At 43.1% G+C, this 26,697-nt stretch overlaps 1 protein-coding gene across 1 annotated transcript in view; it reads left to right on the top strand.

Moving 5' to 3' along the window:
* The first annotated feature begins 8,383 nt into the window (after positions 1–8,383).
* Positions 8,384–26,697, top strand: part of LOC138609919 (single-stranded DNA-binding protein 2) — a 51,034-nt gene continuing 32,720 nt past the window's right edge. The window contains exon 1 of the mRNA XM_069682605.1: positions 8,384–8,741. Within this exon, the coding sequence (XP_069538706.1) occupies positions 8,686–8,741 (56 nt within the window). The 5' untranslated portion in view covers positions 8,384–8,685. The remainder of the gene's footprint in view (positions 8,742–26,697) is intronic.

The raw sequence follows: 26,697 nt of genomic DNA, 5'->3' as shown, positions 1-26,697 counted from the left end.
AACTGTCGCCAAGTTTATCAGTCAGTGAGACAGGTTTCACATCATTAACTCAATACTGCTCAGGTTCCTCTGGGGAATAAATGGGGTTAAAGTGATCTACTGCGATCAGACTTTAGAGACAACAGAGTCGATCGTTCTGTCGCACACTCACCCCTCCTCTGCTCCCCTCTGCCTGCCCGCCTGCCATGCCCACCTCATCAGTTCACCCAGCTCACCTGGGCACTCGGCAGCTCCTTGTTAGTAATCAAGCCAGTATATAAGCCTCTCCTGCTCTTACACTCATTGCCAGATTGTTCTACGCCTTCCATGCAAGTCTTTCTAGCACTCTCACACGGACTGATTTCATGACGCAGAACCTGCCCGTCTCTGACCTGCCAGCCTTGTCGTTATCCCAGGAATCACCTCAGCCCTTGGCCCCTTACCACGAGTTATGCCTCTTCCCCTGGCTGCCTGGTGTTCCCTTGCTTTGACGCTGCTGTGTAAGTTTCCCTGTTTTCTCTTTTGTGGAATTTTGTAGCTCTCGAACTCTCACTGTGTCAGCACACTCGTCACGGTGTGCAACCTCTGTGAACTCTTACCTGCTGGCTTTCCAAACCTCTGCCTGGACTCCACTTACCCTTCACCTGCTCCTTACTGGATTATCTGTTATCAGGTGCTTTCTCTGATTTGGACCCGCTACTTCCTGGACTACGTCACCTGCCAGCTCCCTCACATTACTATGTTGCCCTTGTATAAACTTTTGTCTGTGTGTGTGTCACTACCTCACTCACCATACTCCTGGTTCAGCTCACCTAGCCCGAGCCTCCAACCCGACCCAGTGACTCTGACATTGAACTGAACTGTGTTTCTTCTTGGCTGCTGAACTTCCTTTAAAAAGCCATTTCCATCAATCCCTGCTCGCCATTGATGGGAACACGAAACTAATCTCTGCCATCTTTCTGGCATGATGCTATGCTCCATCGGTAACTTCTGTGACTCTTCGTCATCTCAGCTACAAATTCCGCCCGTCTCCGTCCGAGCAGCGCTCGAACGTCTAGTTTGCTGGCGCCAAGTTTGATAAATAGACTGAATGAGTAAATGATACAATAAAGACCTAACCACTGTAACATCTTCACTGTTTACTCACCCTGTCTCCGGCGTTTTTGTGATGAAAGGAGTATACTCCACTGGCAATGGGAAAAGGGACAGTCGGCATCTATAAGCGGGTCTGAAAATCCTGCGTCAACGCAGTAATTTCGGCGGGAAAGGGTTAATACACGCACACAGTATCCCCACATGAAGCTCTCTGAAGGAGAAAGCTTTAAAGTGTTCACAATAATTTAAACTTTTTTAAAACCCTGTATTCACCTTTTGGATATTATCACAAGTTTTATGCTTTTTTTCAGACCTGTTTCAGAATTTACGGTGAGTGTGTGAGTATGGGCAATAACTACAGTGGAGGATTTTATCACTAGAGTGGAGGAGGATTTTTATTTATAATATATAATATCCTAATTATAATAAGGATTTGGGATTGATTTCCCCTCCTTGCAAATAGAAAATGGTGTCTATTAGTTTATATCTAAATTAACCTGCAGATACTTCAAGACAACAATCCTTGGGCAGTATTTGCACATGCATGAACACGGTAAGTTAAGCCGAAGTGATTCAATGCTGACTGCATCTGTATTGGGTTCAGGTCTCTCCCAAGTAACTAATGCAACTAATAATAACTAAGCCAAAGCGATGGGATCTAAATCAGTGATCTGAGGAGAAGGCATATTTCCCTGATGTGGCACAGAGTTGTCTGTTTTGCTGTCCCTTGCTGTATGACTCTCCTGTGGTCTTGTCAACTTGCTCACAAATCTACTTTCACTTTGAGGAGTGCCTGGTTTGCTTCTCATTACATAAACTCTCCTGAGCTGACCCGGAAATCCTTACGGCCACGCCATGAAATGCATCCGGAGGAGATGAAGACGGAGGAGGAGAGCGGAGGCTCCGGGAGGAGCGAGGATACGCAGGTGGACAAGAGTTTTAAGGCGTGACCTGATCTGTGTGGAGGTGCGGCATTTCGGCGAATGCTGCACCCCCACACAGATCATTCTTTATTCACACAGTTTATTCTCACAGTGCGGATCTACAGAAAATATAATATATATATATATATATATATATGGTGTATATATAGTTTAATGTGCGGTGATGGCCGAGCAGCATGTCATCAGTAAATAGGCTGCCTATTTCTGCCTATCCTCTGTCCTCGCATCTCTTCCTCTGTTAAGACCCTGGCTCAGGGGAGGCAACTTAGAGGGGTCAAAGACCATACTTCACCAAAAAGATGGTTTCACAATAAAATGAACAAATAGACCAAGTAGAAGACAATGGTGGCTGATACCATGCGGCTGATCTGGGCTGCAGTGTGAGAGAGAGGGAGGAGCTGGGCACGGTCCATGATAAGCCAGCCCACATGTGTCAGTAATCATGAGCTGATGAGTATGGAAGTCAAAGGCAGCCTCAAAGAGAGAAAACACAATTAGCTTTGTACATAACACCTCGCATGTCTCATTTAATTCCTCGCTGGGAGGAGCGAAGACGCGAGGAAACGATGAAAGTGAGGGACGCAGGACGCACAAATTTATAATGAAAAGCACCCCTGCCTGTTTTCTAATACATTTTGCGCTACAAGGTTGATCCTACGTTCACACACATACATTATCAAGGCGCTCTACAACTGCCGGCTTGCGGTGCACTCACACCGCTGCATGCCCCCTGTGTTGATATATGTGTATACATGTGGTAAGCTAATAAATATGATACTTTAACTAAGTAGAGCAATACCTCATGCATTCATCACTATGAGCCTTGATACTTAAAAAGGGAATTCTTTTCCACATCTGACGCATTCCTGAGGTGGTCCAATCAGCTCACTACTGCATCCTGGTTGACATATCTGTAGAGGAGATCATAATAAAATTGCACGCAAAAAATAACTTTCATTCATAGTAGTTCAAGAGCAGTTTTAAATTGAGAAACTTACAAGCTCCATGTTCAGGTTCCTTTGAAGTGGTCGAATGAAAATGGTAGCATGACCAATCTGTGTCTGTGGATCTTTAAGATGACGGACATCGTAGCCAGTTGGCGACTTCGCGCTGCAGAAATTTTAAGCAGTTCAAATCCCCCTCCCTGTCTGAGTTTTGGAAATGCTGAGGAATTCTCTGAACTCATCCGGATTTGTCCAACTCCCTGCAAAGAAAAGACAGATGATATTTATAACAAGTGCAAGTTCAGAAGACTTTTACGGTCACACTGGTTGTTTGCTCGACGAATCCCGCAGCAGGTCTGGCACTCAGAGCCATGGCAGGAAAAGCTATGATGTGGTTAGATTGGTTAGGAATCGATTGCTTCTGCCTGGTTTTTCCAGCTGACCAATCAAGCTTCAGAGTGATGTTAGGACCAACACTCAATTTACATATATACTTTTCCTCGTACAAAGTGGACACAAAAATACAGAAATAACTAAATATGGAAATGTAGAAATACAGAATTAAATACATCTAGTTACAAATAACTACATGTGTAAATGTAGAAATAAATAAATGTATTAATAAATAGATACATAAATAAATACATGTGTAAATAAATAAATGTAGTAATAATTAGATACATGAATAAATAAGTGTAAAAATAAATGAAGTCATAAATAAATGTGTAAATGTAGAAATACATAAATAAAATCAACAAAAATGCTGAAATAAAGAAATACATAGTACAAGTAATACAATACAATACAAGTAATAGCCCTTTTCATTATGAAAAAAAATATATATATATATATATATATATCTATATTTCAACTCATGTGAAAGTAGCAGCCATTACTCTTGGAAACTTCCAGTGTTTACTTGCAAACTCCAGTCACGCCAGTGTCTGATGTTTATCTTGAATTTCAACTGGCAATTTATGACATGTAGAGTTACGAAAGCATACCACCTTCTGTCAATTTTTATGCTGCATTTTACACACAGAGGGCCCCTGTAGATCAACTGGGATTCGAACCAGTGATCTACTGACTGTGAGGCAACCACTCTAACCATTATACTAGACATCCCGGACTTTAAAAAGAAAAAAACTGCTATATAAAGATTAGACCTTATCATTCAGCGGGGAACAGAGAGTAAACAGCCACCAAGACCAATAAAAAAGTACACCAGAACATTTCTATTTCGATAATCATACGGAAAAATATAGAGTTGAAGCAGGACTTGAACCAGGAATCTATCCACTGAAAGTCAATGGCGTTAACCTCTACACTGTGCCTACCGATTCATCGGCGGTGATATATATCAATATATATAGAGATATTTTTTACCTCATTTATTGGAGATATCTACAGATTGTATAAATAATGGACGTAGCCACCGTGGTTTCTCGACTGCGTACACGATGAGGCCCCGAGTTCGGGATATGGGCTGGATCTCAGATCCCTTATTTGATATTTCCTCGATCCTCACTCGAAACAGCAGTAGCTCCGAGCACAGAAGTGACTGACCGACACGCCCCCTTTTGGATGTCAGTTATTTATTGGACGTTGCAGCAGATCGACATATTTGAAACTTTACACCATCACTGGAGTTTCATACCGGAGAAACAAAAAAGCAGACCTTAAAACATGCTTTAAAGGGTGCCTTGAAACAGACTTTATGGTATTTGTCAATGTGAGAGAACTAAATATTAAGCACAACTTCTTTTTAAATAAACAAAATACAGTGTACAACGGCCAATTTGATTTGTTGTCTGAGTCACCATCAAACTAGCCATCCATCTATTTTCCTCTGCTTATCTGGGGTCTTTAGTTAGCCCAGAGATCCCTCTCCCTAGCAACATTTTCCAGTTCCTCCCAGGGGATCCCGCAGAATTGCCAGGCCAGGTGGGATAGCCTATATAATCCCTCCAGTGGGACATCGAACTAAAAATCTTTTAATTGCTGGTTTGAATATCAAAAGTAGCAAAAACAAATTAATTTCTATTAAATTTTATTTTAAAAAGATCTCTAGTCATGATCAGTTATTTCCCCTGTTAATTTATGAATTACATTAAAGTCAGAGAGAGCAGAAGAGAGAACATTTTTTTCTATTCGGTCAAATGAGGATGATTAAATGAGCAACAGGTTTGATCAGCGTATCATGATTTGTATTTTACCTGTAACTTTTAGTTTAATAAATAACTTCCAGATTATATGACTCCATAAAAGTAGCTGCTAAATAATGATTTCATAATCAGATTTTGAGTAATTATCAGTGCAAATAATATAAAAGCATGTGCATGTAAAAAAGCTCTGGATGGTTTTAGCACACATTATAAACACAGAGTGCAGGCTGTTCTTTATGTGCAGGTGTTTGTTAAACAGGTAACAGGATACAGTGCACATGTTAGCAGGCACAAACAGCTGATATAGGCATCTCACAGCTGATCCAGCGGTGATCAGCGGACGCTGTCATCATAAACAGAGGTCGCTTCACGTGAGCTTCAGAGGAAAGGACTTCTAATGTCTAACAAAACACATTTCATCATTGCGTGTCTTAACGCCTGGTTACCTCATGTATCTCCATGCATCCCGAGTGCCAAGGACAAAGACACAAGTGAGGGATACATGGATGCAATTTAAGAGTATTTGGAAGCAGCCATGTGGTCGCCACAGTGTTGGTTGACTGGAGCTGGAAGTGACTATATTTGGATGAGAGGGTGGTGCTGGAGAGGAGAGAGGGGTTGGTAAACGTCAAGTTATGAAAAATTAATAGTCCGTTTTTATGGCTAATCCATCCAAAAGTCCAAAACTCCTGACTCCTATTCATTGGCTGACTAATAAATAAATGTATGATAAAGACTGAACAGGCTAACAAGCCAGGTATGGTGAGCATAGTTTACCTGCTACTTAGTGCTAAAAAATATATCAATACAATAATAGGCTACTACACTTACTCACCTAGAAGCTGGAGTACATTTGTTGCACGGCCTTAAAGTTCCATAAATCACACAGCAAGCCAGATTATGTCCAATTTTTGCATGAAAAAATACCCATAAAGGCTCCACCAACACAGACACAGAAGTTAGGTTCAATGACTGTGACTGTGTTGACGTCTTGCACAGGGGTTCCCAACCACTGAGCCGCGGACCAGTAAAGTGTCTTGGGTGGTTTAGTACCGGGCCAAGAAACCCAATAGGTGTCTGTGACATTCCAAACATACATGGAGTACATGGAAGAGATGGTTCTCATATGGGATCACCTGCATGCACTGTTTGAGAGATAGGCCTATTTCCCCTCTGCAAAGGACCCAAGGATCAGGAATAAATGGATGCGCAATTCTTTCTTTTCTATCCTTCATCTCTCACACCAGTACAAAAGGACAAGCTACTATAAAACGATGAGGACTAAAGACCTTATACACATCCCAATCTATCCCATCCCTCTGGATTAAAGTTAAAGGAGAATAACTTGCCACAACGGCATTGAAGAAATTAGCCCTTATTACACTGCGGTTCCGCCTCAGTGCCGTACCGAAGCTCTGTCCTCATGCCACATTCTACACTGGACCACGCAATGCTGGCGTAACGCCGCCCTAGTGTGTGTTTTTACAGAACATTCTGGCGTTGCGGAAGCAAAAGGTGCGCAATGTATAAACAAACAGCACGTGCTTCAAATACACACACACGGCGCTGTTCCGCCCTGCGCATCCATTGTTTACACAGACGCTGTTTCGCCTCTGTTACTTCCTCTGATGCTGGCTCAGAGGCGAAACGACTTCGCCCCACCATCACGCCTCCGTGCGTCCTACGTAGAAGACGGAACATAAGGCGTGTAAAAAGGGCTACTGAGGCCTTACAGTCAGGAGGCCCTTGGTTTAATTTTCTGATAGTGGCCTTCCTTTAAATTATCATAAAGTAATGGAAAATGGATACACATAAACAGGTAAATACTGCAGGGTGGCTGGGTGGTGGATGGTTAGCACTGAGGCCTTACAGAATGTTCTGGGAGCAAAACACCAAATGTGACCAGGTCAGATTCTGTTTGATCTCATTTGACTTTTTGAATCACCTGCCCTTTAAACCTTTACCTTCTCTCTCTGTCAGTCTCTCTCCATCATTCTCTCTCGCCTCCTTCCTTCCTCTTCCTCCTCCTCCATACTGTGGAACACATGGTTATCGCCTGCTAGTGGTTGTCATGGTGATCGACCCCGAGGGACTCATCCCAAAACCAAAAGTTCTGCTCGTCTGAAATAAAACATTCGCCTCTCTCTAGAGGGGAGGGAAGGGGATTCAACTGGCACATGGGGAGGTAGGGAGAGGGTGAGGGAGGGGGGGGAGAAATAGGGAGAGAGAGAGAGAGAGAGAGAGAGAGAGAGAGAGAGAATGAGGCAGTGTGCATCCCTTCCAACTGGGTCACATCACGGGAGCATTGCATAAGCGTAAACACTGCTGCCCCTGTGCTATGCCCTTAGCGCACGCACTCACACACACACACACACACACACACACACACACAAACACAAACATGCACGTACAAACTGTGCCTTCCAGATTTTACTACTGTCTGGGAATCATCCGTTTTGTACAGCAGTTTGTAGCCTTTTTTCAGACCCTGAATGGCACCAAGTGTTGGTTCGTCTCTCTGCTCTGTCTCTCATTGGATTTGCTGTAAGTACATCGTGACAGTGGAGTGAACCCTCCTCTCTGTTAGCTGCCAGACTGGACAGCAGTATGACGTAGCACTTCTTCCCTGCTGCATATCAAAAAACATACAACAGTGTTCTGTGAAGAAGAGCGTAAGTGTTATAATGTGATAATCACAACCTCAGTTTTTGTAACACAGTACTGTAAATGTATCAAACAGGGGTTGCTGCCGTGATCTTCATTTAACTTGTTGTGGATTCATACAGTGTGAGGCCTTCAGAGTATTTCACACGTCGTCAGTTTAACAACAGTAGTGTTTCAAGCATGTCATGTAAAGGAAGGCTCTTACGTGGCCACATCTTCCCACAGTACACTCTCCCTGTGCATGTTGGCTGTGTTGTTTACAGGCCCTCTCTATAACCTGCCTGTTCATGCTCTACTCTACACATGTTAGGATATCTTAACACCTTTGTACATAAACAACAAATGTAAATGCAGTTCATATTTGCGAGCGTTGTTTGCGCAGTGCGCTGTGTGTGCGTCGGTAGAGGGTGTGATTGTCTATAAAAGGAACAGCCAAAGCCAGTTGTTCAAAATCCTAGTTGGACGGTTTCAAATCCCCCCCTTGCACTGAGAGAGGAGAATAGAGGGAGGGAGTGAGGATGTGTGTGTATATGTGTGTGTATCAGTCTGCCTGCATGTCAGGAGAGCCTTTCCAATCAGGGAAGGGATGGGAGAGACACTGACAGACAGACAGACTTCAGACAGACAGGCTGGGAAAGCAGAGGGAAAGACAGAGTGGAGCAGTGAGAAAGAGAGAGAGAGGGAGAAAGAGAGAGACTGGGGGTGGAGCTATCACGGGAGGGGCGTGGCCAAGCAGCTGTCACTTACTGGCGGTTGCCATGGCGAGCGGGCGGTCCCGAACAGCGGGACATCCAATGGGAGACGACGCTGCTTGTGTCACCATGGTGACGGGGCTGTGCCCAGGGAGGTTGTGATGGGTTGACAGGTGCGTGACAATCGGAGCTCTCTGCAAGCATGTACGCCAAAGGCAAGAGTAGCAACGTGCCGTCCGACAGCCAAGCCAGAGAAAAGTAAGTTTTATTTATGGGGGAGGAAACCGCGGCTGTGAGGGAAGTTCACGAGCGGCCGGGGGCAGTCACACACCGAGCTGCGCGAGGGGAGGGCACGAGGCGCTACACTCAGCGGCATGGAGCTCTCTGCTCTGCAAGGCTGGGAAAGTTGACTGCTTCGTTTATTTGAGGAAAGATAGACATTTTGTCGGCGGGGTTTCACTGTAATTAGACAAAGAAGGTTAGGATGTAGCACGCAGTTCTGCTGGGTTTTGTCAGGTTCAACACGGTTTTATTCTGAAACCACCTTTCTCTCGTGATGTCTTGGCGTTTCTGTTGTTGCTGTCTATTTAATTTCACTTGAAGCTGTTTCCCTTTTAAAATGTATTTGTAATATCGAACGTGAATGTGTGTTTTAGCCTACATGTAGGCTATTTAAGTGTTCAGACTGGTAAAAAATGTAGCAGTTTTGTAAACACGCGGGGTGAATATTGACGGTCGTCTGTCGGCGGTGGAAGCGTGGAGTCCACGCATATGAGTGCTCTCACACCGCGGTGTGTTTTCAGGATTCGCTTTTCAAACATAGCCTACTGTGTTGCGTTTAAAGACATGCTCCTTATTGAGTCACCGCTAAAATACATGAGATTCGTGACAGCTGACAGTCATCTTGACTCCATATTCGGCGAGACAGAGACATTTGATATTTCAAATAATTAGCAATATTAAAAATGTGCGCTGGAATTTCTGTTTACATATCAAGCTAAATTAAGTGTGTTTTAATGGAAGAGCTGGTCATGGATGTGCTGTGGCTTCTGCCCATTGAGTTTAACCCAAGGATGGGATTAATTAGGATTTTTCATCATCAGACAAAAGAATGTAGTTTACAGATTAACAACATCCACTCAGGTTGTTACTAACAGGCTACCTGAACTCATAAAACATGTAGCCTACCATCTTCTGTTTGTGCTACTTTTTGAAACATATTTTCTGCTGTAATGCATGAGCTGAACTAAAGCTAAACACAGATGTTCTTCATACTCAGAGAATAGATCCTGTGTAGAGTTTGCTATAAGTTTCACTCACCCAGACATGGCTGCTCATTACTTGATGTACACTGAGGGTCAGCTGGTCAGTGAGCAGGGATCACCGGTCAGCACCTGGAAGGAGGCGCTAGCACTTATTGGCAATATGCATTTTGACTGTGAACAGAGTCAAAACGGATGATAGTTAGCATATGAAACTTTGCAAAGAAACCCTTAAATAGACACTGCGTCAAACTGTGTTTTTTGCAAATGTCCTTTAAGGTTATTTGTCCTGGAAGTATGTTCATAAAACACTAGATTAATCTCCTCACCTCTGCTCCCAGTTGCTCCTATTTATTGTGTCGTTTGAATCGAATTCACTTATGTTGTGTGTGTGTGTGATTGAGTTTTCAGCTTCGTCCCCTGAGCCCAATTCTTTATCCCCAATCGATGTGAGAAGAATAAGACTGCACGGTGTGGCTCTATCACTGCTTTAATGCATGTACCGACAGAATAGGAGCTGGAAAGCTTCCTCCAGACCTGGGAGATGACATGTTAGCGTCCGTAAGTGTTTGTGTGATCATGTAGGTGATAAGCTTTTCTGTCTGTGAAACAGAGCAGAGTCTGTACAAGTGTTATTCAGAAGTCCCCTGACAGTTTGCAGAGCAGCTCGGCTCACTTAGGATGAAGGGACTTCAGTTCCCATGTTCAGACAGGCTGCGTTAACACGGCCTGTAAGTGGATTAGCTGCTGACATTCTTTAAGGGAAACATCGACCTAAACATTCTCATGTGACGATGTTTCTTCACCTGAAAGAAAACTTATGAGCGTTTGTTTTAACATTTATTAGTTGTTCAAATTAAGATCTGTTTTTGTTCTGTTTTGTTTTCTGTCAAAAAATACCAACACATTCCCAGAGGAACTCTCTAAACTTCTTCCTTTTTATTTTACAGTTTTTCTTACACGTTCGATTCAGACTTCCATGTTGTTGCACATCGTTTCGTCTCTGTTTTGTGTCGAGATTGATCTTCCGTTGGCCTTAATGCCAAAGCCCACACAAAAACAGGACTGGGTGACAAGAAAAAAACAAAACGAATGAAAACGCAGTGAAAGGCAGAAATCGGGCAAGGCAGAGTTTCATTTGTCTCTTAACAAGCAGCCTTGTTTATCAGTGGTGTGTATCAGAGAAGCAGAACAGGCCCGGCACTGCCGAGTCTTCAGTTGTTTCTCATTTCTGCAGCACAGCGGGGGATCAGAGAGCGGTAGAGACGGAGAGCAACAACAGATAGAGGGAGCGGAGGAGGAGGAGGGGAGAGAGCAGCACTGAGGGAATTTGCTGGATCATTAGTTTACAGTGTTGTAGTATTGACCTCAGAATGGACCCCCGCAGACACAGGGCTCTGGCGTCTCGCCCATGTAGATGCAGAGGAGCTCTAAATGCGACTGACCTCTGTTCACTGGTGTGTGTCTCTGCACCTTTTTTTTGCAGTGTATGTGTGTGTATGTGAGGGAGAGAGATGAGCATTTTTAATGCTTTTTATGTCCTTGCAGATGCATCCTGGGATTTTACTTTTTGGCCTCACCAGGTCAGTATAGTGCAGGTTTAGAAATATTTATCCAGTGGCTCTGCACTTACCTTGGAGATAAAAAGTAATATAGCACGATAGAAATCTTGCTTCAGGAGAATCACAAAAAGTAGCACTTTTTTTACATTAAATCCTCTAAAGGTGCAGATTTACAGTATTTCTTTCTCATGGATACTTAACAGTCTTTGTATCCAAACTCTGTCCGAAGTCAGTTATTGATATGAAAAGCTTTCAGACATTTAATGTATTCTGCATGAAGAGTCATAGTCCCGTCAAACAGTTAAATATTCTATAAGAAATGTAATTAATCCACAGACTGTCATACACCCCAGAAAATGTGTGCTAATACACCAAATGACTGAACGATTGAGTTCTGTTCACGAGTTTCTTTAAATATACATGGATAAGCCCAGATTCATTATAGTGTACATCCTTTGCTGCATAAATTAAGTTCTGGAAAAACCCCGACACACATTTCGCTGCAGATTTGGTTAAAGCTGTTATCACCGTTTCATTTCCGTTATTTAATCGGTGACATAAACAAAAGAGGATACAGATAAAGAGAAGCAGAGAACGGATGCTTTAAAAAGTCACTTTCCCAAAAGTAATACCGAAAACATATGTAATCAAATTTACCCCGAGATTTATCTTGCAACTGAGATAGATAAGGCTGAATGTGCCACAGCTGTGTGAAAGTTCAGCAGCCTTCCATTTTATTGAGCTCAAATGACTGATGCGTCATTGTCAGCACAAAAAGAAATAGTCCCTTCACCATCCATATTTTTGATCAGGTCACAAAGTGTTAACAGCAACAAAAATGATGCCAAAACTTGCACGGCTGGATACCACTAGTGTGAGTGAGAAGGTCATGCCCTCAATATGTATAATAGCAAACAGTTCTTATATATAAAATTCAAACTCGTACATTTTTTGAATATGCCTTCCTCATACTTACACTCCACATCTTGCTTTGTGTGAAGTGATGATTCTTTACACCTATAGTGAACTCTCCAGGTCTCACACAGCATCAGCGTTCAGCTATCTTTCCGGCCTCTCTCTCGCTCTACCTGTGTTACGGTCGCTGCTTGATTTTCATTCAGAGTGACAGGACACGACCGCTGACTGTGTACTGCAGTTGTTCAACGAGTGTAGGTTTCAGTCCCTGGCAGTTAGAGGACACATTCCACATAGTTCTGGGCTTGTGGTCCTGGATGAGTTGCATTGCAGCGCATACTACACATTCCTCTTTTTTTCCCTCTCTTCTGTGTTTGTCGTGAATCATGCAACAAACACTTTTTAAAACATGCAAAGGTTTCCCCTGCTCTCCGCTTCTCTCACAGATTCACAGCACGTATCTTTTTCCTAGATATAACAACCTGTGTTTTAATTTTTTACTCGTGAGATTAATTTAATTTAAGCACAAACTGTAAACTTGCAGTTGTCACGAGGCAAACTATCATCAGTGGCATTGCTGCTCAGTCTGTAGCTCAGGTGCCAGCCTGAAATCTGGTGCAGACTTAAGCATTTCTGGAGCAGTAAGGATCATCATTCTGCACACATACGTAGTCTCTCACACACACACACACACACACACACACACACACAGCTACTTCTGAACCGAGACACCTCAGAATCCTGCCAGGAGGCTGCCAATGCAGCATTGCGCAGACTGAGGCAAAGCAGTGCATGCTGGGAGTGTTTATCCGACAGAAGCAATTCAGGCTGCCACTCTGGCTCTGACAGTGAGTCGCATAAGAGGAGAAGTACAATAAAAATAGAGCAGTATATCTCTCACAACATACTGTATGCTCACAATGCCTTGCATCATCCGCGCGGGGAATCAGATTGTGTCCGTGCCAGCCGCCACCTGATGAATGCAACTGATGCGTTTTCTTTGTTTGTTTACTACATCTCGGTGTCCTTGAGAAATGACAGAGCGCACTCATTAGAGGGGAGACAGAGGAAGATCATTTGTTAGAGCATGAAGAAAGGAATACAGCCAGAGGGTAAACATATGCTGCTGGTCAACTTGGCGGTTAAACTGAGAGAGAGGCTGCGTTTGGAAAATGAGCATCAAACTTGAATGGCGGAAAACAGATTTAAAATTAGTCACAGGTCAACAGTTTAGAGGTGAACAACAAGAAAAAAAGAGTGTTTGTGTCCAGGTCAGACGAGGTCAGGTGATATCCGGCAGGACCTCATGGTCTAATGCTCCATAATGGCTGTGTGTCGGACCTCCGCACTCCACCAGCATCTCAGCCTCTCTGTGGATCACTTACACTGGTAAGTGGCCACACCTGGTTCTGCTGGCTTAGCTCCAGTGACGGAGTAAAAAGCCCCAGTGAGAAAACCCCTCACCCTGTACATGAGAGCAGCATGGCGCTTCAGCTTTAAAGCTCTGCTCCTCCCTGTGTTACTCGACGGAGAACAATATAAAAGCGTCTGATAATGTGTTGGTATCTGCTCTTTGCTGCTTCGGGTCAATAGAGAGCGCACAGCGTGTGTAAGCCCATCTGAGCTGTCTGCTTACAGCACTCTCCCCATATGTTTCATCCCTCAAAATCAACCTCCATCTGTCTGTCACGCCGCCTGTGTGAACTACAACATCCAGCGATTATCACACAGCTAATAGCCTCTCCGGCTCTCACGGGACGCTTGTGAACAACTGCGAGAACACACAGAACTGTCACCGCTCTCCATTGTTGTCTTAACACTGACGGTCAGCGAGAGATACCGACTTAAAACAGCCGCCAATGTATTTAATCCTCACAGCGTTTCAGATTAGCATCAATCTGGGATTACAAGAGAACCGGAGAAGAAACGGAGCTTTGATATGTTTTTTTCTCGGTGTACGGAGTCTGTCTTCAAACCAAAGTGATGATGACAGTTTGACAAGGCCCTGATAGGAAACACTTTTTAACCTGCTGAACACATAGAGGCTGTTAAAAGTCCTCTTTTATCTGCTGGCATCCCTCCTCGTGTCTCTCTTATCCTCGCTGCCAGAGATGTAACTTGCCACAGAACTGCTATCAAAGCAGCGGCCTCTTATTGAGCTGTGTGAGGCAGGGGTGGGAGGGGGGGAGTCAGTCTGTGAGAAAGGGGTGACGTGTCAATCAAAAGAGAGCACCCTGTAGAGGGCACCCTCACAGGATGCCTTGGGGTCCTTGGGAAGGATCGACATGACAAAAGGCCTCTGTCGGCATCAGATAGCATGTGGGGAAGAGAGGGGGAGAGGGCACACCATCCCGACTGTCTTTTATCACTCCGCTGTAAAGATGGAGGGTACGGGTGAGCGAGTTTATCACACGGTGCTGGTCCCGTAGGACCCCATGGGTGTCCCTGAATGCTCCTGTTTTAATTAGAAACATCATATCTCTTTTCCTTCTCTCCTCTCTCCAACAGTTACAGTGGCTGTTTCAGGTTTGCCTTTCAGACTAAGAGCCTGCATTGCATTGTAAGCTTTGTTGACCATGACAGGAAGCTGTAATCCATGCGGTAAGGCTTTTGCTCATGTTGTTAGCGGTGGCACTTGTGGTTTTGTAGGAAGTTTCTTTGTTGCACCCGGTGACACCAAATATGCACAATTTAGCTCTGAACCACAGTTCGGAGGGAGTGGGATGCTGCCTCCAAGAGCTTCCTGTAACCTGAGAGTTTCAGCCAGGAGTGGAAACAACACTTAATGTCTATCGGTTTAGTTTAGAGAAGCACAAAGCCTATTTAATGCTTTTATTTGTCTGATTTGTAGTCCAACATAGATTATTTTAGCAGCTCGATTAATTCGCTTTACCTGTCTTGTAATGTTTTCTTAATAATATCAACATACGTCTACATAATATAGACAACTTCGTGGTATAACTTCCATTTCTTTCTTAGTGCCACAGTGTAACTGCGGATGCTGCTGTGTCTCCCCTGCCTGCGGAGTGTAGCCGAGGTTGGTTGGAGGCCTCTCTGCTGATATTCCTCCATCATTGATATGCAAGCTGCATCGCACAGGCGCTAGCGCAAGGTTAAGCATGCGTGACGGCCGGGCTTAGGAACTGCTTCAGACTCGCTCCCTCTCTGTATCCGTCTCTCTCCTGCACGCACACAAACATACATATTCTCTAACTGTGCGTTCTCTGTGCTCGCTTCGTCTTGGCCTCAATTGTCCCTTGTCTGTTTTGTGAAGTTAAGCCACAGAGTTCTTCACTTTAATTCTCCTTCAATGTGCCGTCCTTACATGACCACATGCGCACCGTCTGTCCGCTGATCCCTATAAAGTCCTTCATGACTTTTTTTGTCCCTCTGAATGCAAGGCGGTATATATCCTCTCTGTTAGGATTTAAATCTCTGACATTGAGTTCTCGCCCTTTTAAGGTCACCTAAATGCCATTTATCAACAATAGAGAAGCCGGAAGGATTAATGAGTGACACAAGGTGCACAGCAGGGCAACGGCAGCACTGTACGTCTGCATCCTGTGCTAGCAACCAGGAACATTTCTACATGTGTTAGAATTAGTTGTTATTGATATATGGTAGGATATTATTAATCTACCGACATCCTGGTGCATTAATTTAACTGCTAAAACCTACAAGCTTATGTTGCAGCAAGATATATGTCTCTAAATGGTTAGTCATTTATTTTAAACTTCGTCTCGAGCCTCTGCGCAAGGCCTTAATAGCCTCACATTCTTCACTAAATTGCTCTAGATTGCCTTCATCTGTATCCGTTTTTTTTTTATCTCATCTTGAAGCTTTGTTGTTCAAAAGAATAGAGACCTATTAGAGCCCATAGAAAGGAATTTTAATCCTATAAGATTAGAGCAGTGCAGTCCTACCGGTCGTCTATTTCTCCCTCTGGTTTTGTCGGAGCTGCCGCTGATTGTGGAATGTTACATTGTGAGAGATGAACAATGACGATGCGTCGCTGGACGGCGTGCGGAGCAGGCGGGAGAGGAGGGCGACTTTCCAGCTCCTGTATATGATTTAATGTACGAGAAGGAGACAATGGCCAGGCTTAGTTAGAGGCTGTTGCCTCGGAAAACCCTTCAACTCCGCTGTGTGTATAAGTGAGATTAAAAAAAGAGAGCTGTGTGAAAAAAGTGTCATAAAGTACAACAACTCCAAAAAAATGACAGCAACATGATTGTGTGTCAAACAGTGAAGAGAACTAGAAGAACTGACTTCTCAATAAACACTGACATAAAATACTGTAACTATATGTACTATTATTTTCTCTTTAAATGGCTTATAAACTGATAAAATGTCTGCCTGTGACTCACAGCTACAATATAGTGTAGCCTAGCCTATGTAGCCACGAGGCACGTATTTAAAACTCTTTCAAGGGTCTTTTAACTGTCATAAGAGTCAGGCAAGGGCGTTTCAGCTAACTCATGAGGCTAACGTTAGCCTTATTAGCTTGCTAGCTACATATGTAAAAACAGTTGTTGCTTTTGACAGCCAGAGCAACAAATAAAGGCAACCAACTGTTTCAACAATTCATAAATAATAAAAAAAAAAAAACAATGTCAGTGGTAGGCATAGCAACAGCAACTAAACAAGGACCAGGCTAACCAAACAGTTTGGCTAACTGCGTGTGTTTATGTTAAAGCCAAATAGAGCTCAAGCTAGCTAAGCGGCCTAGCTAATGTCACACCTAGCTAAAACTACTTTCGTCTAAACATCGACCCAGCTGTAAATCTTTCGTTTATGACGGTTATCATGTTTAATTTTGTTGTTTTAAAGAGGTGTTTGTTCTAATATATAATTTGTTTTTAGAGGCCTGTGATCTAATAATCAGTCTATTAATCAGTGAGTCAATCAAAAATGTTTAAGTTTTTTTCTACTCCAGTATTCAATCTGCTAAACTCCCTCTTCCCCTGCAAATATACTTTAAAGTAGTAATTACCCTGGTATGATCGCTAAGTGTTGCCATCAAACTTTAGGTTCTCTCTGTAAACAGCAGTTTAATAATCCCCGCTTTATGGCTGTGTTGCATTTAAGATTTACTGTAATAGCTTGTAGAGAAAGTTGAACAAGGAAAACACTCCTAAAAATCATTGGTGTTCTTTCAGCTGTGAAATTAAACAAACTCCCCACGAGAGGTGACTCAATCTAAGCAAATCAAAGCCAATGAAATGGAACTCAAATTAAGAAAGTGATGGATTCGCCTCCGCTTTTATTTGATTTATTCACTTTACATGTTCTACAAACAAATTTACTGGCTCCCAACATTTGTGTAAATGACAGATTTTTATAGAAAGGACACAACAGGATTTTTGCTCAATTAGCGTGTTGGTAAACAGAGAGCTACCCATCACGCTCTCTCGCCCTCTCTCTCTGTCTCTCCCTCGCTCTGATAAGCTGGCATTTCCTGTTATCTCAGCCCTGGGCATTGTTGTCTGCTCGCTGAGACGGTCGAGTCTCTGCACTGCTGACAGAACAAGAACTGTTTCACTTTGTCTGATTGTGCCTGTATTAGGCTTCCTCTTTATTGTACTGTCTGCTCACGTCTTAATTGCAGCTGCACTCATTTGCTTTTTTTTCCAAGACGGGAGTGGGGGAGTGTGTCCTGCCAGTCAGTCTGTGTAGTCTGGTACAAAGAAAACCTCCCACTGAACTCACTGACAGTATTTTCAGTTTTACACCAACACACAGCAAAATGATGAATTTATCCATATCTTCATGACAAAACCTTGAGCTTATTGTGACAGGAATCTTTCACCAGTTCGTCCATATAATAGATCAGAAAAACTATCAACAGTGTCAAAGTTTACACCCCAAAGTGAAGTCAAACCATGCTTCCTTAGAGATCCAACTCTTTATTTCTCTTAGAATATTGATTTTAGTCCCTAAACCATATCAATCCTGCATATGGTTGTTTTTGTGATTGTTAAAGTTGTAATCTCAAACATCTCAGTTTTGTTCTCTTTGGCGGCACCTGTGGCGATAAATGGTAATTGTGGGAGCACATATCCAGACAGTGTTGCATGTGTGACGTCAATGGTTGGCTCCCTTTGTCATGGTTGTAATTCCTAAATTTTCCTCCCTGACGGTCGCTTTCCTATTAAGACTGTTTGCCTTCATCTGAGCGTCGAATTTGTTTCTTTTTCTTTTGATTTTCACTTATTTTTGAAGTTGTTTTGAATCCGTAGTCATCGATCTTTTCTTTGTTTGTTCAGCCATAGTAGATTACTGTTTACTCGCAACACTTGCAGAGACCGGAAAAGCAGCTGCTTAGCTCCGCCTACCCTCTGTGGCAGACCAACCACTGCTGGGTGATGGAAAACGTGTCACTAACTGGGCGCCACTTTCCGTGAAAGTCGCCACAGACACCCAGTCTGTAATACTGCAAATGCAAAGGCTTTCATCAGTGGGCCATAGGCTCAATCACCATTGTGTTACCTCATTCGGCGATAGATAGATAGATAGAGACTTAACAGACATTTATTTAGATGAAAATCTTCGAGATTATACCTTTTAAAGTTATGTAAGATTTTAAAATGAGTTGGTGATGAATAATAGGGCCCTTGCATTTGCAGTGTCCCTTAGTCTTACGAACTGAGTGTCAACAGCCTTCACGAAAAGATCACCAGCAGCTCTGTTACACAGCAGGGGTTGGTCCATCAGAGAGTCGAAGCAGTGTAATGTCTCCTGTCTCTTGCTAGTAAACATTTTCTGTGTTAACACTCAAAGAACAGATGAGGACAAACAGTCAAATCCATCAGGAAGACGCTGTTTGGAACGAAATCTTGCAACCTGCTACATTGGTGTAATGTTTAACTGTCCCTACATATCAACACTTTCACTTATGTTGTTTTAGTAGCTACATACATTTTTACAATTTCATACTGACAGTTAGAATATATATTTAAGGTGGTTTAGTCTGAGGACAGCATCAACACCCAAACTCGCTGAACGAGGCTGTGCACACAGAAAGGTCACAGGGTCAATCGCGACAGTAACTGTGCGTCACTTCTCTGCTCATTTTAAATGTCTCTGGATTAGAGCTCTGTCATTAGCTGAAGGAAAACAATCTTTATCATCTGTATTGTGCGACAAATTCTCATTTTCATTTCAAATTAGGAAACAAATGTTTGCCTAAGCTGCCTCCACATTTTAACAGTTCATTTAGGGAACGTGGTTTACACCCTGTTTGCCTTCATTCTGTCCACTATTGATGGGCGTGATCTATTGGAGACAGTCCATGCTGTCTGTACAGCACAGGGTGGAGGACTGTAACTACAGTTGGACTTGTGGTTGGAGGATCTCGATAAGACGGCTGTTATCAGTGTCTGTCTGCTCAAAATGTAGCATGGGTTACTACATGCGCCGACTTTATTCATCTCAGAATTGGTCACCGGTTATAACATCATTGTGCATCTTTCTTGTGCACTGTAGTTGATTGATTTAATGATCAGCTGGGTCTAGGTGGGTTTTATATAACAGAATATTGTCCCTGCTTGTCTATTCAGCAATTTAAAACTCAAACCTTCAAACCTTTGTTTTTTTATAGTTTGCCTTTCATGTGTTCATTGTGCAGCATTTATTTTCACTTTGCATCAGACTGTTCCAGGGGCAGGGTGGAGGAGCAGAGGATTCTGGGATCTCTAGTTAATGAAAGGTAAACACAGGGTCTGCACTGAGGTGAGCCAAAGAACACAGGGGTCTTCCTCCCTGTCAGGATATGAGCTTCATTCTTCTGACTTATACTACTACGCACGACATTTCACCTTTCTTCTGGCAAATTCCTCTCTCTGCAGGAGGAACATTTCCCTGAGAGCTCCTTCACTGCTTACAGTTATTCATTATAAGGACTATGAAAGAGTGAAGGCAGGACATACAGTCTAATGCTGCATCTAAACATAATTCATTGTTAAATTGTGACCGCATTTCAAAGGTGTTTGATTCGTGTGGCTGGTCAACCTGTCACACAGTTCTGAAGTCAGCCAGCTCTGTTCCCAGCCAGCGCGGGCTACACCGATCTGTGCCAAGCCGGTGTTGGAGCATTCAGCCCCGCCACGCCGCCAGTGCTCCACGGAGGGCTTTACTATGTGTTGTGGAAGTGAGCGGGATAAAGGCTACAACAAACATTTGCTGAACACAGCAGCGTGTGAAGACAAAACCGGAAACACGAGCCGAGAAAGTTCATTTCAGAACGAGCGTCTCTCATCATCAGGCTGTTTCCATTGCAGGATTATGACGCATGTTTTGTTAATCTTCAAAGCCGGAGTGAACTTTTCACTGCTCCGCCCGACTCTCAACTCGGCGCTGAACCTGTAGCTGAAGCCTAAGCAGCGGCCAGTCAGCGTCAGAGAGATACTCTTTGTACGACTATCTCAATACGAGGAGCCATTAGAGAGGCCCCAGAGGATGCTGTGGATGGTAATGGAGAATATAGATTTAACTTGTGACCATCAGCAAAAATACCAATTAGAAATGCATCAGCGAGCAGGGCAGCGATAGAGCTGCCAGTCGGGGATTAACTGAAGGCGTGTATTTGACTTAGATATGGACAGAAGTTGAAGGAGTCTAATGGAAGTCTTTGTAAAGTCTTGTAACGCTTAAATAATAAATCATGTCAGTGCTGACAGTTGTTTTCTTCTGCATGATTTTACAAACTTAAGCAGCTGCATTTAAAGTTGTTGCGTGATGCTATAGTTGGGTAAATAACACCTCAAAACCTTAAAGAAATTCAGTCAAAGTCGTGCAGCAGGCGTGCTCATAATATTGTCCTTTTTCAGCTTCCCTCCTCGCTGCAGCATCACTCCCTTCCTGCTCCGTCCTGACCTCCCTTCACTGTGCGTCCCAGCTCCTTTCATTAATCATTTACCCTCCTCTCTTCTTCCTCTCTGTCTCTCTCGTCCTCTTGTTGCCGCTAATCTTTATCTCTTTATCTTCCTCTCCATCGCTACATCTTTATCTCTCCGTTGACTGGTACATTACCTAGCGTTGTCCTTCCCTCCGTGCTATCACTGTGCATCATTGCCTTTGCCTTCCATCGTCTCCATCTTTTCTGGCTTCTTCTTTTTGGAACTACGTGTGTGAGTTTTACTGTACGTGCTATCAGTTGTGAGCTTACTAGTTCAAACAAAGCATCTACTGCAGCTTCAATGAATCCACTCACAGCTAGCTACCGCTGCACATGTTCATTAAGCCTGTACGTCGGCCTGTAATGAAAATGCATCAGGGATTAGTCCGCTGGAACCTGCTTTTCCACATAAAGTGATTCGACCATGATCCTGTCGCCTTCCCCAGACAAGGTGCACAAATAGGCTTGATTTGAAGATGCTCGTCTGTGCATTAAAGCTCCATGATACCAAAGGTTGTTTGGCATGTTTTTTCTCTTGTTGTTTTCCTGAAGCCCTGCGTATAAGATGAATTATTCAGCTCTGTAATGGGTCTATATTTGTCGTTGTTTATCTTGCCTCAGTGCCCCCGCCACCCTCATCGCTGCCCCCACCACCATCTCTCTCCCAGCTTTCACCCGTCCGTCCGTCTGTCTGTCTGGAGAGCATAGCCGGCTCTACCCGCAGAGGAAGCTCCACTTTAATGAATGAAGTGAAGTCATTTAGCCAGGCTCTTAATGGCACATAAAGCCCCGCTGCTAGGCTTGATTAATCAGGGAAAGTGTTTGGCTGTCACACACAGGGCTGTCCTCAGCAGGGGCATCAGCTCTTTCATGGCGGGGTCCCTCTCTGTTCTCTGCCCGAGCTGCCGGCGCTCTCCTCATCCACAGGTGGCGTCTCTGTGATGGTGGGTGTTCAGAGGCTTGATTGCACGGAGAGAGAGAGAGAGAGCTTGGACTCGCGTTAGATTGGGCGTGATGATGACCATAATGTTGATGATACCACCTCTGAGTCAGAGACAGGTGTTGTGATTTGTGTTGCTCTTGTGGCCTGCAGTGAGGTATCAGGAGAGGACAGTGCAGTCAGTGAGCAAGGACACAAAGAAAGAGGAGGAAACCACTGGAAACAACAGGTCTTTAACAGGTCTTTAACAGTGTCTCATGTGGGAGAGTCGGCATATGATCACTGTAAGGGGAGTACCCCAGCGGTGTACCTCTTTCCCACCAAAATTAGCGTGTTGACGCGGGTTTGTCAGACTCGGGAAGACCCGCTTATAGATGCTGATTGTCTCTTTTCCCATATCCAGTGGAGTATCCTGCTTTCGGCCTCTTTTCTGCTGCATCAACGTCTGACGTCACAAACGTGCCCGACACAAGGTTAGAAAACAGTGAAGATGTTACGGTGGTTAGGACTTATTGTATCTATTACTCAGTTAGTCTGTTCATCAAACTCAACACCGACAAAATTTGGAACAATGTTCGAGCGCTGCTCGGACGGAGGCGGGCGGAATTTGTAGCTGAGATGACAAGTCGCAGAAGTTATAGACAGCATAGCATCGCGCTGGAAAGGGGGCGGAGATCAGCGTGTCGACACAGGTTTCGTGTTTCCATCGATGCCGATCAGAGCCGAGGCGATAATTACCCGGGCCTACTGTCTCAATGCCAATTGTAACCTTTCCTATCAAGCAAAAAAGCCAGGTGTTGGCGGGTTTTTTGGCCAGTGGGAAAGGGACTATACAGTATATTAGACCGTTAAACTACATCGATACAGCAGCTGATACTAGCCTATGAAAGATAGGGCTGCAAGTAACGACTATTTTGAAGGCTGGTCATTGATTATTGAAACGATTAATCGACTAATCGGATAATGAATTGCAAAAATATTTAGCTATCAGCTAGATAGCCATTTTGCCATGTTTTGTTTACCGTGTCTTTGTTTTGCATGCACAACTCTCAGCAGAGATAGTAAGGACATGAGACGGCTCACCCCTCCGCAAACTCGGCTCTGGAAAACGATGTTATGTCAGCGCACAGCATGAAATCTATGCGGAAAAACGTAACCAACCAGTTATCGACTATTAAAGTAGTTGGCAACAATTTTTGTTAGCGTCGACTAATCGTACCTCCAGAAATGTCCAAACTGGGTCAGATTTACAAAGTGTATCTACCAAAGCCCACTAGAATATCTTTACACTGCAATGTTTCTTGGTGACAATGATTCCGGCAGTAGATCCTCATCAGTATTTTCTTAAACTCTCAAGTATAGATATAGTTGTCAGCCTCAAAAATCCAGTGTGTTTTTTAGGCTGTAAAACCACCTGACTTTTTTGCACCTAAATTAAAATCCCTTTAAAGGAGCCTTAATAAGCTTATGCATGCTGCAGAGTGGTATTTAGCTTAATATGACTCAGTTGTGATCTGGGTAGCTGCGTTTGTACCTTCAGTTACTGCTGTCACTGTCTGTATTGCATCAGTCTTTTGCTGCAAAATTATGTAACATGGCAAAAAAAAACACATCTCAAAAATTATGACAGCATATTGCAAACAAGCTGCAGGCACAAGAATATCCCCAACAACACTGAGAGACACGATACAGGATCTTTGATAAACAAAACAATACATTCAGACACACCATCAGGCTCCGACTGAACTCTGTGAGCTTTACCAAACTGGAGTTTACTGCAGGACTAATTTACTATGAGGTGTTAATGCGTTTTCAGTAAATTTAAAAGAGCGACTCTTTTCTCCTCATTCCTTTATTATTCGGAAAGTGTTCCTCTTGCTGGAAAGCAAAGTGCTTCAAAGAAACGATAGCTCTCAGAAGACACTTCACAGTTTTACTTTAACCAACATTATTCTTTGCTTTGAACACGGCAGAGATTTAAAGCACCAATTTAGTCTTTTATAGTAGGTAAGCATATCCAGGAGATAATTACAGTATTTCCACTCCCTGACTGTGACTTAGTTCAATCTAGGATTATTTCCCATTGTTATTACCTCTCACACAAAACCCACTGCACTTCATTTAGTGAAACACAATGATATTCAGTGTGGACTCCAAAGCATATTGTTCTATATGTTATATTTTCTCCCTCAGGTTGGTAAGAATCCAGTGTAGTTGATCCTGTTGTGGTGGCAGGTTTTCCTGTTAATTTGCAGAGGGAGGTCACAGCAGGGTGCTTGGCTAACCGAGACACCGCTCACTGAGAATCCCAACATTAGAATATTAAAGTTTACAGATCTCCTGGGTATTCATCTTGGGGCTCATCCGCTCCTACCTCTCACCTCCATCCTCCCCATCTGCTTTTTTTTTTCTATCTCTCTAATCCCTCTTCTTCACTTTCTTCTCTTCACAGGAACCTTTCATCTGTCTCTGCTGCACTCCTGTCACCCCCTCGCCCTCTTTCTCTGCTCTTCTCTCTCTTTCTGTAATTTTCCTTACGGTGGAATAAGAGAGGGGGGTAATGCTTCTCTTCTTCTTCTTCTTCTTCTTCTCTCTGCATGTTTGTTCTTATGTTTCCATCATTCATTATACACTATCATCACTCTCTGATTTGGTTTCATTATCAATAGCATTTAACAACAGTCCCATCTCTACTACTTTGCCAGTTCGCTGAAGTGGCAGAGCGTTTGACCCACATTCAGCGGAGGCCGTGTTTGATGCCAGGTCTGACATAATGACACAGCGTGCAGATTGACCGCAAATGTCCGTGTAATGTGTCACTTAAAGGTGTAAAAAAAAAACTCAGAGGCCTTTTATAGGACCAATATTTGTCCAGGGTTAAAACCTTTAACCTTTGTTGTTTAGCAGCAGGTCATTTAGAGCTGCTATGATGAATAACTTTATATTATTAATGAATAGAATTACTACAAGTAATGAACCCATACAGAATGATCAATCGAACTCCAACAAGTTTGCCTCAGCTCCATTTTAGTCTTTAACCTGTTTTAGTTTTTACAGCCTGTAACATTTATGGACCGTTTTACTGCTTATATCAGCATAATTTCCAGTTAGCTGATCTTCAGCTGAAGAAACAGCTGTTAAACCCAATAATCAGCACCTTCCAGCACCGAGCCACAGACAGACAAAGTCAGCAGCTAGCTGATGATGTGAGTGAAGTGTGGTGGAGATCAAAACAGAGCTAAAAGATGTTTATTGGTTGGCCAGAAATAAGAAAGAGAGAGATAAAAATGCTAACGTTAGAAAGTTCAAACATATAATCTTTAAAGTAACAATCTCAAACTTTTACATTTAAATAAATGTCTGTTAAGTCAGTATCTATCACTGAATGAGGTAACACAATGGTGACTGAGCCTATGGCCCACTGATGAAAGCCTTGACATTTGCAGTATATAGTATTATTATGGACCGGGTGTCTGGGGCGACATTTACTTAAAAAAATCACAAGCGGCGCCCAGTTAGTGACGCGTTTTCATTCAGCCAGCAGTGGTTGGTCTGCCAGAGAGGGTAGGCGGAGCTAAGCGGCTGCTTTTCCGGTCTCTGCAAGTGTTGCGTGTCAGTAATCTACTATGGCTGAACAAACAAAGAAAAGATCGATGACTACAGACACAACTTCAAAAATAAGTGAAAATCCAAAGAAAAAGAAACAAACTCGACGCTCAGATGAAGGCAAACAGTCTAAAAAGGAAAGCGACCGTCACCAAGGAAAATCAAGAACCATGACGAAGGGATCCAGCCATAGACGTCTGGTTAAATTGGACGTCCCATCACTAGTAATCATCGCCAGTGGTTGGCACTCAAGTGCACGAAACTGAACTATTCAAGATTGTAACTCTAAATATCACAGGTTTGTAAACAGTTTGTTGTGCTGCCCCTAAGTGGCCAGTAAATAAATGATTGAAGGTTTAAACATCCAGAAGTCAATTTACATACTGTGACATCATTAAACTTCACTGGTGTGCTATTACAGTCTGTTATAATTACATACCAAGTGTCAGAAGAGACAAGACATCTTTTTACTGTCAATATAACTTTATAGGATTTCCTGTATCTCCCAGAATGCAACATTACAATTTAATTTAGGTAAAGGAGGCAAATTAATATAATCTTACGTACGTTACTGTACGCTTACCTCTGTTGATGAAAATGATGAAATCATGTGTTTTTACAGACAAAGATCTTCAGGTGCGGCTTTAGCAGAAAAATATGTGCAGCTACACAACAGATAGATATGACCTGCACCAGACAGTTTGTGTAGTCGATGGAGTAAGGAAATGCTTAAACTAGTGCACTCCAGCAGCATGACATTGCCGGTTGTTGTACAGGTGACTATTTTTGTATCACTGATAAGGACGGCATGTTCACAGGCAAGAACTCATTTTATTATTGCTCTCTTTAAATACATTTAATTAGATTTCCTTGTGACACAAATGTGTCCTTTGTCAGAGTATCAGTCGTGTAAATATGTCAGTTAACATGCAGGTTCACTTTTCCATGTCATCTTTAACAGGGGTGAAATAATCTGGAGCTAATCTACAACAGGCAAATCCAATCACTGAAGCCATCGTCTGTTCTGATTTGA

Source organism: Semicossyphus pulcher, unplaced genomic scaffold (genome assembly GCF_022749685.1).
Source record: "Semicossyphus pulcher isolate SPU_LCO1_2020_fin unplaced genomic scaffold, fSemPul1.0.p SCAF_6, whole genome shotgun sequence".
NCBI lineage: Eukaryota > Metazoa > Chordata > Actinopteri > Labriformes > Labridae > Semicossyphus > Semicossyphus pulcher.
The sequence above is the reverse complement of the archived record's forward strand: the minus strand, read 5'-3'. Positions and strand labels throughout refer to the sequence as shown.